At 45.4% G+C, this 14,669-nt stretch overlaps 1 protein-coding gene across 1 annotated transcript in view; it reads right to left on the bottom strand.

Moving 5' to 3' along the window:
• cacna2d2a (calcium channel, voltage-dependent, alpha 2/delta subunit 2a) overlaps window positions 1–12,839 on the bottom strand; it is an 871,148-nt gene extending 858,309 nt beyond the window's left edge. The window contains exon 1 of the mRNA XM_060835047.1: window positions 12,748–12,839. Within this exon, the coding sequence (XP_060691030.1) occupies window positions 12,748–12,839 (92 nt within the window). The remainder of the gene's footprint in view (window positions 1–12,747) is intronic.
• Between the last annotated feature and the right edge of the window lie 1,830 nt (window positions 12,840–14,669).

Raw genomic sequence — 14,669 nt, 5'->3', positions numbered from 1 at the left:
ATTGTTAAGACTTCACTGGCCCCCTTCATAATGCAAATTCAAAGACAGTTTCACCTCTACCAAAATTGCCAGTATAATTCCGACTGTTATATTTGGGAAGTTTCATTTGGAGAACATATTTTAAAATGTTCTGCATTGTTTCCCATGAATATTTGAGATTTAAATCTGAATTGAAACTGGCTCTTCAATTGTGAGAGAAAAAGGAAATATTTTGTTGTTTTTGTGCTGCTCTAGATTTTGGAAATACTTTTCCTGACAGCTTTCACATTAGCCAGATATTAATTTGTTAAAGGAAAATAATATTTAAATAACCTAAATGGGGTCCCCCCCGAGGGTTTGATTTTAGGGCTGCTGATTGTTGTTTATAATTGACTGAATTGTTTGGGCAGTACAATTTAGAGGTTTTATAGATTGTATAAATCTAGATAATGTAATAAATAGTGGCCAGAGTAATAGACTTCAAGATGACTAAGAATGTTGAAATAGGCAAACATAATTTTGTGTGATCAAATGTGTGACTGTCTTCGTATTGATAACCACCTTAGCATGGAAGGAAGGAGAGAAGAAATGCAAAGATACTTTTAACAGCTAATATTTTCTCTAGAGTTTCTCCATTCGCAGGTAAAGCACGCCTTCAGACCACTACCCACCTCTCCACAACCTGATCCAACGGATTCAATCAGCTCCCCAGTCTGATCACGAAAAGTGAAGAAACTAACAATAGTGAAGAGGAGGTCTGTACACTTTTTGTCAGTGGCCTTCCTATGGACATTAAACCACATGAGCTTTATCTTCCCTTTCAATTATTTAAGGGATATGAAGGTTCACTGATTAAGCTAACGCCACAACAGTCAGTTCACTTTGTTACATTTGACAGCAGAGCGGGAGCAGAAGCAGCAAAGAATACTGCATTCACTTAGTCTGCTGCTGCAGCTGCATACTCAGATGCATTTGTATCCTCCATCTGAAGCATCTCCGGAAGGATGGAAGTCTCGTCAGTTTTGTTAAATATTTAACGGCCCTTTTCTAAGAATTCAGATTCCCCCATGAAATGATGCAGAAGGACAGACTGGATTTTGTTTTCAGGTTGAACTTTACTGAAGAAGATTTTGGAGAACTGGCTCATTTCCACTTGACCGGGAGGGAATGCAGTAGTCACTAAGGACCCTAGATTTAAAGAATTTTACTGGTGAATTATTTCCCATGTGGGAGAATTCTAGAAATTCTATTTACTGCATGGACTAGTAATTTTGTTGTTATAATTATTGTATGCAGAGTGTCAATAATTTGCTTAAATACTGGCTATCAGAGTCTTATGAAAACTGGTAGTGCCATCTAGGTGGTAACGTGAAATGATAAAAGCAGGGAATGAGAAGGTGTATAAGGTTATGAGCAGGTAGGGAAAGAGTTAAGTTTGGGTTGTGTGACAAAGGCTCAGCTAGCATGATTTTGACCAGATAAGAACTTGCAGTAAACAATGAGGTGCTGAAGGCAAGGGTAGTGGTTTAACGAGGTAAAAAAGCATCCATTGCCAGTTAACAAAGTGAAAAGCATCCATTGTGTAATGCCAGTTAACAAGGCTAAAAACATCCATTGCATAATGTCAAATGGCTTGATCTTTACTATTGATGCTCGCTGATTGTAACAGTCACCCAGTCAATATAGATGTTGCCTTATTTGGATGCTGCTCCCTGTAAGTGACTACATAATTCCTGAAGAATCTGCTGTTTGAGAGAAGGTCGAGAACTTGTATCTCTGTGCACATGGGTGATCATTCTCTCTCTCTCTCTCTCTCTCTTCCCCCCCCCCCCCCCCCCAGGCCCAGAATAAAGATGGAGAAGGTTAAGCCATACTGTGTCTCTGAGTATTTGCTTCGACTGATACGGGGATAGGGAAATGGAATGACACTCTTACAATGAAAGCGAATAGATCATTTGACTTGCTAAGTGCTTGCTACACCGGCTTGCTTGCTTTCAATGACCTGTGCATAAGGACACCTAGATCCTTCTGTACATAACCTACCCCAATCTATCATCTCAATCTAAATAAATACTGTCATTTGTTTTCCTACCGAAGGGGCGGCACGGTGGCTGAGTGGTTAGCACTGCTGCCTCACAGCACCAGGACCCAGATACGATTCCAGCCTTTGGTGACTGTGTGAATTTTGCACATTCTCCCCAAGTCTGCGTGGGTTTCCTCCAGATGCTGCGGATTCATTCCACAGTCCAAAGATGTGCAGGTCAGGTGAATTGGCCATTCTAAATTGCCCATAGTGTTGGGTGCTTAAGTCAGAGGGAAGTGGATCCGGATGGGTTTCTCTTTGGAGGGTCAGTGTGGACTTGTTCGGCCGAAGGACCTGTTTCCACACTGTAGGGAATCTATCTAATCGAACTTCACGTTATGATGCATCTGCCATGTACTTCCCATTCTAAATTCCTTGGAAGCCTCTTTGCATCCTCATCAATCATATTCCCACCTAGTTGTGAATTTTTCAGCAAACTTGTGTTAAGTTCTTTTACTCCTGAGGTTCTTACACACTTGAGTAAAAAATGAGGTCTGCAGATGCTGGAGATCACAGCTGCAAATGTGTTGCTGGTCAAAGCACAGCAGGTTAGGCAGCATCTCAGGAATAGAGAATTCGACGTTTCGAGCATAAGCCCTTCATCAGGAATGGCTTATGCTCGAAACGTCGAATTCTCTATTCCTGAGATGCTGCCTAACCTGCTGTGCTTTGACCAGCAACACATTTGCAGCTCTTACACACTTGATGCAACTGCAACACACCAACTTCTGTGAACAAGCAACCAAATTTATTAAACACAGTTTAACCTTTAACACACCTTGCAGAGCTTACAGGATCATGGCAAAAAGCTCTCACTGAACAAAGGAAACCGTTAAAGTTTATTAAAGCTTGTACAAGGTGACCCCCTCATGCGAAGTTGGGTCAAAGTGAAGTACTCAACAAAGAAAATGCTGACAGATACTCTAGCTGCTCCCCCACAGTTACATGCCATGCTAGACAACCCCCTGTCACTCACAGTCACATGTTACCCCAATAACAATGGCAGGATGAGATCATCCTCAGAGATAATGCTAATGTCCTAATCCTGGGGAACCATAATGCAGACGATTTCCTGATTCAGTGATTCCAAGACAATACGGATGCAATATACCTCTGGCCAGAAAGCACTTCTGAAGAGACCTAATTGATAGTTTAACTTGACAACTGCATGGGAGTAATGTCTAAATGAAGTGGAAATTACAATGGATAGTCATCTGCATTCTTTCATGGCTTTCGTCCCCAGCCAAAGACAGCACAGTTTAACTCTTAAATATTATATTAATTCCAGAGTTAAAAATCACACAACACCAGGCTATAGTCCAACAGGTTTAATTGGAAGCACACTAGCTTTCGGAGCGCCGCTCCTTCATCAGATAATCTTTGATATATATTTTGAGTAGTTTGAGCTCAAACATAAATCCTTGAAATACTGCACTTGTCATCAATTACGATTCCAAAAAATATACTAGCTACTAACCAATTCTCAATTTATGATGGTATACTTTTTTTTTGTTTTGATTTTGCACACTATTCTCATACTTCATCAAATAATTTCTGAAAATGTAAATCCACATCCACTGGTTCTCCCTCAATCTATTCTACTAGGTATGTCCACAAAAACCTGGAATACGCTACCGTAACTGAGCATCATGACTCGTCTTGAGCAGACGCCATCTGCAGTACTGCACTCTGTCTTCGGTACTGCAACTCAAGGAGGTTACATTGCAGTGAAGCTTAGATTCCTTGAAATAATACTAGAATGTAGAAGGTTAAATTATGAAAACTAAGAGAAAGTGAGGACTGCAGATGCTGGAGATCAGAGCTGAAAAATGTGTTGCTGGAAAAGCGCAGCAGGTCAGGCAGCATCCAAGGAGCAGGAGAATCGATGTTTCAGGCATAAGCCCTTCTTCAGGAATGAGGAAGGTGTGCCAAGCAGGCTAAGATAAAAGGTAGGGAGAAGGGACTTGGGGGAGGGACGTTGGGAATAGGATAGGCGGAAGGAGGTTAAGGTGAGGGTGATAGTCCAGAGAGGGGGTGGGGGCGGATAGGTCGGGAAGAAGATTGCAGGTTAGGAAGGTAGTGCTGAGGTCGGAAAGAAGATTGCAGGTCAAGAAGGCGGTGCTACTCCTCCATCGCCAGACCATGGCAACATGACGCCTGGAGGAAGAGCGCTCCTCTTCCGCCTAGGAACCCTCCTACCGCAAGGGATGAATGCAAATTTCTCCAGCTTCCTCATTTCCCCTCCCCCCACCTTATCTCAGTCCCAACCCTTGGACTTAGCACCGCCTTCTTGACCTGAAATCTTCTTCCCGACCTCTCCGCCCCTACCCCTTCTCCGGCCTATCACCCTCACCTTAACCTCCTTCTACCTATCGCATTCCCAACGCCCCTCCCCCAAGTCCCTTCTCCCTACCTTTTATCTCAGCCTGCTTGGCACACCTTCCTCATTCCTGAAGAAGGGCTTATGCCCGAAACGTTGATTCTCCTGCTCCTTGGATGTTGCCTGACCTGCTGCGCTTTTCCAGCAATACATTGTTCAGCTCTAAATTATGAAAACGTCACATTACTTTGGAGTCTATTCCCTTGAAGGGCAGTATAATTGAGACTTTAAAATTAATATTTTATAGGATAGGTACAGAGAAACTATTTCCTCTCAAGAGAAATCCAGAAGAAATTTAGAGCTAGGCCAATTTAGGATCAAAATCGTAAGTATTTTTTCACCACAGTAGAGTGGAATTCTGGAATTTACTCCATTCATGATGAACTGTGGATGCTGGAAAGCAAATTAAATTTTGAGAAATGAAATCGATAGATGTTTGTTGGGTAGATAGATCAGGAATCTGGAGCAACAGTATGTAAAGAAGGTACAGAATGATCCAACTGAATAAAAGAACAAGAAGAAAGGGCTAAACTGCATACTGTGGTACTAGGTAGAGTTCTACACCTTTGATAATGGTTTTGAGTGGGCTGTGGAGATCGCTAAGAATTTAATGCTCTACATTTCTCAATAATTTCATTAAAAATGTACCAGATATAGCTTGAGGACAAGGGCAAAGATACAGGGTGCACTAAATGTAGTAATTTAGAGCTCTAATGGTGCCTCTGATTGGCCTGAGGGAACAGTCATGTGTCTACTAACACTATGTACACAGTGCAGCTGGGACCTGCAATCTGAATGTGTTATGTACAGTGAAAATAGCAATCGGAGTCTTGCAAAGTAACAGATATGTGTAGCTGCCAGCTGGAACCCAGAAATGTAAACTGGGAAGCCGCAGTATGTTAGCGAGATGGTGAGAATTACAAGGAGTACATGAATGTACACATAGATTGTTAAATAAAGGAGACATTAACATGAAAAGATTAGAGTCATACTTAAGTTCATGAATGGTAATTATCATAACTGAGGCATCATTGAGGATAATAGGAATACAAACATGATATGAAATATATCAAGCTACAGCAAGGATTACATAGGAAAAGCTGTTCCCATCCTTGAGGGAATCTAAAACTCGGGGACAGGAGTAACCATTTAGAACATGAATGAGAAGAAATTTTTTTCACTCGAAAGAATTGTGCATTTTGGAATTCTCAATTAGAAAGCAGTGAATGTTCAGTCGATTATTCAGTGCATTCAAGGCAGAGATAGATAGGTTTTTAAATTTATGTGGATTAAGGGGGAATGGGGACAGTGTGGGACATTGAAGCTGAAGTACATAATCTATGATTGTATTGAATGGTGGATCAAAAGACCAGTAGCTCACTTCAAACTCCCATTCTTCTAAAAAGCATCAGCTGTGGCACAATTCATGACATTCATATCACTGAATCAGAAAGTTGTGGGTTCAAATCTCAATCAATCTGACACTCCAGATTGGTATCAAGGGATTGGCACCGTCAGAGGAGTTAGCTTATGGATAAGACCTTAAACTTCAAAAAGACTGTCTTTCCTTGAAAGTGAATGCAAAAGTTTTATCAGAATTTTTAAAAAACAGCAGGGAATAATCCATGTGTCCTGACTAATAAAATATGAAACAAAGCTGAGAGAAGGAAGTTACAAAGCAAGTCAGCATAAGCAAATGAGAGGCTGGAAAAGACCCATAGAACGAAGTGAATACATTTGTAAGCAACAGTGAAAAGACAGAAATCAAGTGCAGTCAGTGTGAACAGAGATACTGGTCCATCATGCTTAATATGAGACAAGGGTAGGTTTGAACAAGTAAGAATTTGTGTCATATAGAGGTCAAGAGAGCAACAAAAATGGCACTGGAAAATTTTGGAATTAAGGACAACGACGTTTCAATTTCAGCTCAGAATCAAACAGAATGTACTGACAGATCACAACCAGAGCAAGAGGGAGTTTCTCAAGTGGGAGACGAATTTTGTCAGAGATTAATTAAGATGGCTTTGCTTGTCCAACGTTCATTTGGAGGCAACACTGAATATTTCACGAATTAATAATAGTTAGTTCTTACATTTGACAGCTGAAAATTAATCTCACTGTGTGTCCAACTTTTTTAGTTCTGCATTGCAGCCCTCCCATGATGTATTCTTCCCAGGGACAAAGTCACAAGTCATTATGAGACTGATACAGGTAAACTTTTCCTCTTCATTCTTTTTTATCTGGCTGCAGCCTTTGACACAATGGTCACACCATCTTCCTCTAAAGCCTCTCTCTGTCAGCCAGCTAGTGGAATTGTACTTGCGACTACTCTATTTAGTAAGACTTAGAGAATCAGCTACCATGGCTTCTCTTTTCATTGCTGCACCTGTACCTCTGGTGTCCCTTCCACATCGACACAGAGCTCTTTGAAATTATGCAAAAACTTTAAACAAAAAAAAATGTTCAAGTTCCATACACCAACTAACAGTTCTACCTCAACACCACTTTTCTGGCCTTCTCAACGTCTGATATATCTGCTTAACAGCCATACAAGAAGTAAGCTGAAATGTCTTCCAATTTAAACTTAGGAGAGCTGAAGTAATTGCATATTCATTCCTTAACCGTTGACTGTGCGCTTCTCCCCAGCAGTTATTTGAGACAGAGTCAGACCATTGGCAATATCTATTACTGATACACAGATTGGATTCCAACCAGAAATCCAATCCAGTACTTCCATGGCAGTAGCATCACCCAACACTCCCCCTGGCTCAGCTCATCTGGTGCTGAAACCCTCATCCATGATTTTGCTATCTTCAAGCTTCATTGTACTCCCAACATTTTCCTAAATAGTCTCCCATCATCCACCTAAAATAAATTTGAACTCATCCAAAACTCAGTAGCCCATGTCCCAAATCAAGATACATTTATGCATTATCTGTGCTCGCTCTAAACGACAATGATAATGTCTCAATTTAACATTCTCATCTTTATTTTCAAATTCCACTCTGGTCTCAACTCCTCCCTAGATGTGCAGCCTTCTCCAGATCTGCAACCATCTGAGTTCGCTACACTCTCTCAAATCTGCCCTATATGCATTCCAATTTTAATCTCACCACCACCAGTATCCACTACCTTCAATGACCATGGATCGAAGCCCTGTAAGTGTCCTCCCCAGACCCACTTGCCTTTCTCTTCTCCCTTAACATGCTCCTTAAAACCTCACAGTATTTCCTCAAAATTTTGATTATCTGACAAGTAGGTGGCTCCATTTGACAAATGTACTTGTGAAATGCCATGGGGGACATTTTACGACCATTAAAATGTTATATAAATGAAAATTGTTGAAGTGTGAAAAAAGGGCAGTGCAAGTGAGCAAATGAAGGATAAAACAAAGGCGCCAAAGTAAGAACATAATGTTATACAAGGTTCCAGAGGATTTAGCACAAGATGCACATCATTCACCAGACTGCATTGTGAGAGAAAAGCAGCAACAAAGATAGGTAGCACTGACATCCCTAGCAACCCAAAGAAGCACATTCATTTTTACAGCTGAGCTGTTTGCTTCGCCACTTCAGACAACAAGAAAGTCAACTATCACAATATTGGGTTTACATGTTTACAAGTAGGTCAGACCCAGCAGGGTTAGCAGATTATCTTTTCCTCAAACACTCCATCAATATTCATAGTTTTTTAAAATTTATGATACTAGTCACAAATTAACAGATTTATCAATCGATTTTCATCATTTGACAGTTGATCACCAATGTCTAGGTTGTTTGTCCAGCTCCACCAGCACTTTACCCTCTCTTTCTCTATAAATACTAAACCTTAAGTAACTGTTAGCTGCCATTGGTTGCAATTGGACTGGTCTACAACTGGCAAACTACTGCAGTGGCTTCATTGCTATTGAGTCCTGATGTTGTACGTGAACTTGGAGTTTCTGGCCCAAAGGTTTCGACTGCACAGCTATGATATCAGGTTCATAAGAAAGTTGAAAGAGGACTCGTAATTATGATGAAGGACATACCATCTTTAACTCCATTTCTCTAACTGCAAAGACAATTTCAATCACTCCTTTAGATATGAATAAAATTGGCTAGACATCCAACTTCCACAGCGTCCCAATGCAACAGCAATAAACAGAAACTTCTATGATTTGCTTGAGGCGGGGGGAGGAGGAGAGCGAGGTGTTTCAGTGGACACGGTGGCATTTATTATGCGGAAAAGCAAACATTCTCCAGTTATTTACTCCTGGATCCACGGGCCCCCACTTTCTTCCTGTGACATTATATCTACACAACCACAAATGACTTAGGATGCAAAATTATAGAAAATTACAATGAATGGCAAGTTATTTCCAGTAGTGAATTCTAGAAATAAAACAAACAGTGTCAAAGTAAAAGAATGGCATTGTATTTGAACTCGCATATGAAGGAAAAGATAATAATGTAGATACTGGCTTGGGGCTGACAACAAAACGTACTGCAGTAAATTTACACCCAAACTGCACAAAACAGAGCCTATCGGCTTCTGAATTTTCTTTCTCACATGCACAAATTAAGAAGTCACGTCTCTAAATGTGGAGTTGCCTTTAGTGCAAAGAAATCCAATCCATTCAGCCTTGTGATAATTTACAAAACACCCATTGTATGAAACAGAGAGGCTGGCATGCAGCATCCATTATGTAATAGTGGAATTGAAGTGGCATGGTTTCAGATAGCTGTTAAAAGATCCATAACCCCAGCAGAACACCTCTTAAATTGGGTGTGATCAACATTAACAAAGTGTTGCCAATCTTAGAGTGGGATGCTGTTATTAAAATTACAGATTTAGAAATAGTGGACTTTGGATAGGACTTGGAGATAGCAATGCACCAGTTACAGAAAATTCTACTTCTGTTATTCACTGCTCTTTGGAGCTGTTTAAGGAAAGTGATAAAGGTTGTACACTAACACATGTAATAGTGTCACATTATGGGGCCCCCTGTGTCTCTAGCTGCTGCTTTACTGTCACAATCAGGGACAGAGAATCCTTTGATATTGTAAAAAGTAAGCTGCTGAGGGTCAGAAACAGCCATCAGGTCCACAGGCAGACAAATGCAGAGAGATACAAGTGTAATGTGAATGAGATGCCTGGGAGGTTAATCCAAGCTTTGTAACAAAAGGTTCTTGGAAAACAATAAGTACTTTAAGTAGGACCTCTCACTAGCATTACTTTGTGTGCTTTTCAATATAGAGTGCAGATTGCCCTCAAAGACACCCCCTCTCTTCTCTCCATATTATATCAGAGGTGCTCAAGTGCCAAAAATAGGAGCAGCACAGTGGCTTAATGGTTAGCACTGCTGCCTCACAACACCAGGGTCCCAGATTCGATTCCAGCCTTGGGTGACTATCTCCCCATGTCTGCATGGGTTTCCTCCAGGTGCTATGGTTTCCTCCCAAAGATGTGCAGGTCAGGTGAATTGGCCATGCTAAATTGCCCATAGTGTTAGGTGCATTAGTCAGAGGGAAATGGGTCTGGGTGGGTTACTCTTTGGAGGGTTGGTTGGGCCGAAGGGCCTGTTTCCACACTGTAGAGAATCTAATCTAATCTTAAAATACAATTACAACATTTAAAAGGCATTTGGATGGGTATATGAATAAGAAGGGTTTAGATGGACTAGGCAAAACTGAGGACTGCAGATAATGGAAGTCAGAGTCTAGATTAGAGTGGAAAATGTGTTGCTGGAAAAGCGCAGCAGGTCAGGCAGTATCCAAGGAACAGGAGATTCGACGTTTCAGGCATAAGCCCTTCCTCTAGGTTAGAGTGGTGCTGGAAAAGCACAGGTCAGGCAACATCCAAGGAGCAGGAAAATCGACATTTCGGGCAAAAGCCCTTCATCAAGAAACGAAGGGCTTTTGCCCGAAACGTCAATTTTCCTGCTCCTCGGATGCTGCCTGACCTGCTATGCTTTTCCAGCACCACTCTAATCTAGGGTTAAGATGGATATGAGCCAAATGTTGGCACATGGGTCAGATTGGGATGTCTGGTTGGCATGGATGAGTTAGACTGAAGGGTTTGCTATACAACTCCTTGACTATGACTCTGGTGACCAGAGATCATAAGTAGAGAACATCTAAAACATCAAAATATGAGCTCAGCTCGCACTTGCTGTGTTCGCACAGAAAATGCTCCAAATAAAATGCAGATTTTTATCACTGAAAATATCAGGTGAATATTTGGGGGTACAAATCCATACAACTTCACAAATAGCCCGAATATCTGCATCACTTTCAATTTCTATTTCTAGCATTTGGATATACTTCTGTTATTAACATCAGAGTAAAGCTCCTTAAGCATCTCCCTGCCCTCTCTATTCCTCATAGGGGTCCATTTCAACCTAAACATGGGGTCGTCCTGTAGCCCACTCCTGGTGCACCTATTCTTGCCTATGCACCACCCCATATCTATCCCCATCCCACTGCTAACCCCATCCCACTGCTAACCCCAAACTCCTCTCATGGAACTGCTTTTCTCCCCCGACAGTTCTTAGCAGAGCTCCTGGTTCCCCTCCTCCATTTAGTATGCTCAATCCCCCTCATAGGGCAGTCATCTTCCCACAGGGTCGTACCAACTCCCCAGCAATAGGGTCTCCCTCCTCCCCTCACTGAAAGCTTTCGTGCCTGTTCTATATTACCTCCTTTATTATTTCCTCAGCTAGTTTGTTAGCTGTGCATCTGACGCCATGCTGTGTCCTTGCTGAAATCTGCAGCCAATTGAGCTCACAACCCCATAATTTCAGTTCTCACTACTGTTCATATTAGTTGCATTACATGTTGATCTTGACCATATTTTTAAAACATTAGGTAATTAATTATAAAGAACAATTACTGGAAGCCACAAAGCATTAAGTGACTTGAGAATCTAAGATAATGGCCACTCAGTCGCAAAAAGTTGAAATTTATGTGCAGGCAGATAATTTTCCTGATCCCTATGGTTTAGGTGAGTAGGTCAGGCTGCACAGAGCTGCCATACGGCTCTGCACAGCTCACTGCACATAGCGCCGGTACAAACTGTTGACAGCTTGCGATCGACTCTCAAAACCACCCAAAATCACCTGGCGACACGTCCCCCAGTCAGCCGGGAGACTTCAGTCTGGGTGTTTCCAGCCTCAAGCTTGGGTGGCGACCAGCCCAGCCCAGCACTGCCCAAAGGCTGTAAAGTAAAAGCTCAGGACAGGGCACGAAGAGCCTCGGTATTCCAGATAACAAACTCCACAAGACCAAACATAAACAAGTCACGGCATTTCCGAGCGCGGTGGGGCCAGCACAGTTCGCAAGAGAATACATCCCGCACCAGGGTGGCGGGGGGGAGAGAGAGCGGGGGTGGGGGTGGGGAGAAAGAGATCTTGCTTGGGGGGGGGGTGTGGGAGAGTAAGACATCCTGATTTAGTGAGGGGGGGGGGGGGGAATGAGAAAGGAGAAAGAGATCCTGACCCGCCGGGGCGGGGGCTAAGAGATCCTTACCCGGGGGGGAGGGAGAAAGAGATCCAGGCTAGGGAGATGGGGAGGGGAGTGGGGATTGAGAGATGCAGACCCGGGGGAGGGGGGGGGGTGAGAGATGCAGACCCGGGGGAGGGGGGGGGGAAAGAGATGCAGACCCGGGGGAGGGAGGGGGGGGGCGGGAGAAGAGAGATCCAGACTAGGGGCTATAGGAAAAATAGAGAACCAGACCCGGTGGAGGGGGGAAGAGATCCAGATTCCGGGAGGGGGGGGGTGAGGCACATTTCCATGCGCCGGGGTGGGGGAAAAGAGATCCTGACCCTGGGGGGGGGGGGGGAAACAGACGTGAGGGGAGTGAGGTGCGGCGTCGAGGAGACCCCCGACTCCGGCGGGATGCCGCGGCTCGGCCACTGGAACCCGCTCGCGACGGAGAAAGTTCCCGAGTCGCCGTTAAACTAAGTGAAGGAAGATGGGGATGGGGATGGGGATGTGGGTGCGAGGCGGGTGTCTGAGCCCCGGAATCCACGGCGGTTGAGAGTCTGTCTACCCACACAGGGCTGCCGGGCTCAGTCCCCTCTCCGGGAACGGGACAGCAGCAGCAGCAGCAGCAGCCGCCGCCGCCGGAACCACCTCAGCCACCTGCTCGTCTCTCCCGTTATCTCAGGCAGCAAGGAGGCAATCTGTCAGCAGTTGCCCCGCTCCGAGACCGGGGCCAGGGCCAGACCCCCTCCTGAAAACTGCGCGAATCTCGGTTTCGCCCCCACCAACACTGAGATCATTTTCGTTATTTGGACACCTTTCCCCCCCCAAACCCCGTTACTCACGTGTAATTCGCCGGGAAGCTGTAAGAGGCGACTCCGTCCAGCAACACGAGCTGCAGCACCGCCACACACACGGCACTGCCAACCGCCGCCATTTCCACACCCTGAGTGTGAGGGACAGAGCGCTCCATTCAGGCTCAGGGAGAGGGACTGCGCGGGCAACGGCCAACGCGCGTGCCCACCTGTCGGTGCGTGCGAGGCGCGGGCACCGAACGACGCGCGTGCCCACCTGTGGTTGCGCGCGAGGGGCAAGCGGCACGGACGCCAGCTAATGCGCGTGCCCACTTGACACGAGCGGCCGTTCGCCGTATGTGCCATTCCAACCACACCCCCCCCCCTCCCCAACTTGATTGGTCAGCAACCGTCTGTGTTCGGGGTGGGAAGGGGAGGGCGAGGGTCAGTGTGAAGGGAGTGGGGGGGGGGAGGTGTTGAGGGTTAGTGTGAAGGGAGTGAGGGTGAGGGAATGGGGGTTATTGTGAAGGGAGTGAGGGCGAGGGGATGAGGGTTAGTGTGAAGGGAGTGAGGGTTAGTTTGAAGGGAGAGGGGGTGAGGGTTAGTGTGAAGGGAGTGAGGGCGAGGGGATGGGGGTTATTGTGAAGGGAGTGAGGGCGAGGGGATGAGGGTTAGTTTGAAGGGAGAGGGGGTGAGGGTTAGTGTGAAGGGAGTGGGGGGGAGGTGTTGAGGGTTAGTGTGAAGGGAGTGAGGGGATGGGGATTATTGTGAAGGGAGTGAGGGGATGGGGGTTATTGTGAAGGGAGTGAGGGCGAGGGGATGAGGGTTAGTGTGAAGGGAGTGAGGGCGAGGGGATGAGGGTTAGTGTGAAGGGAGTGAGGGCGAGGAGATGAGGGTTAGTGTGAAGAGGATGAGGGAGGAGGACAACGGTTAGTGTGAAGGGAGTGAGGGAGGAGGACAACGGTTAGTGTGAAGGGAGTGAGGGAGAAGGTGAGGGTTAATGTGAAGGGAGTGAGGGTGGGGGGAAGAGGGTTCGTGTGATGGGGTGAGGGCGGGGGGGTAAGAGTTAATGTGAAGGGGATGAGGGCGAAGGTGAGGGTTAGTGTGAAGGGAGTGAGAGAGGGAGACGAGAGTAGTGTTAGATTTTTTTTATTAGATTACTTACAGTGTGGAAACAGGCCCTTCGGCCCAACAAGTCCACACCGACCCGCCGAAGCGTAACCCACCCATACCCCTACATTTTACCCTTACCTAACACTACGGGCAATTTAGCATGGCCAATTCACCTGACCCGCACATCTTTGGACTGTGGGAGGAAACCGGAGCACCCGGAGGAAACCCACGCAGACACGGGGAGAACGTGCAAACTCCACACAGTCAGTCGCCTGAGGCGGGAATTGAACCCAGGTCCCTGGCGCTGTGAGGCAGCAGTGCTAACCACTGTGCCACCGTGCCGCCCTATGTGTAGGATGTAAGGTGAGGACGAGGATTAGTGTGAGGGAGAGGGACAAGCGTTAGTGTGAAGGGACTGAAGGTGGTGGACGAGAGTTGGTGTGAAGGGAATGAGGGTGGGGAATGTGAGTTGGTGTGAAGGGAGTGAGGACTGGGGTGAGGGGTAGTGTGAAGGGAGTGAGGGCAGGCGTAAGGGTTAGTGTGAAGGGAGTGAGGGCAGGGGGGTGAGGGCTAGTGTGAAATGAGTGAGGGTGGGGGTTGTGAGGTTGGTGTGAAGGTAGTCAATGGAGAATGTGTGTTGGTGTGAAGGGAGTGAGGGCAGGAGGATGAAGGTCAATGTGAAGGGAATGAGGGAGGCAGAGGAGGGTCAGTGTGCAGGGGATGAGGGTCAGTGTGAAGGGGATGAGGGAGGGAGATGAGGGTCAGTGTGAAGGGGATGAGGGAGGAGATGACGGTCAGTGTGAAGGGGATGAGAGAGGGAGATGAGGGTCAATGTGAAGGGGATGAGGGAGAGAGATGAG

The sequence above is a fragment of the Hemiscyllium ocellatum genome, chromosome 14, assembly GCF_020745735.1.
Source record: "Hemiscyllium ocellatum isolate sHemOce1 chromosome 14, sHemOce1.pat.X.cur, whole genome shotgun sequence".
Classification (NCBI taxonomy): Eukaryota; Metazoa; Chordata; class Chondrichthyes; order Orectolobiformes; family Hemiscylliidae; genus Hemiscyllium; species Hemiscyllium ocellatum.
This window is presented reverse-complemented; position numbering and strand designations above follow the sequence as displayed.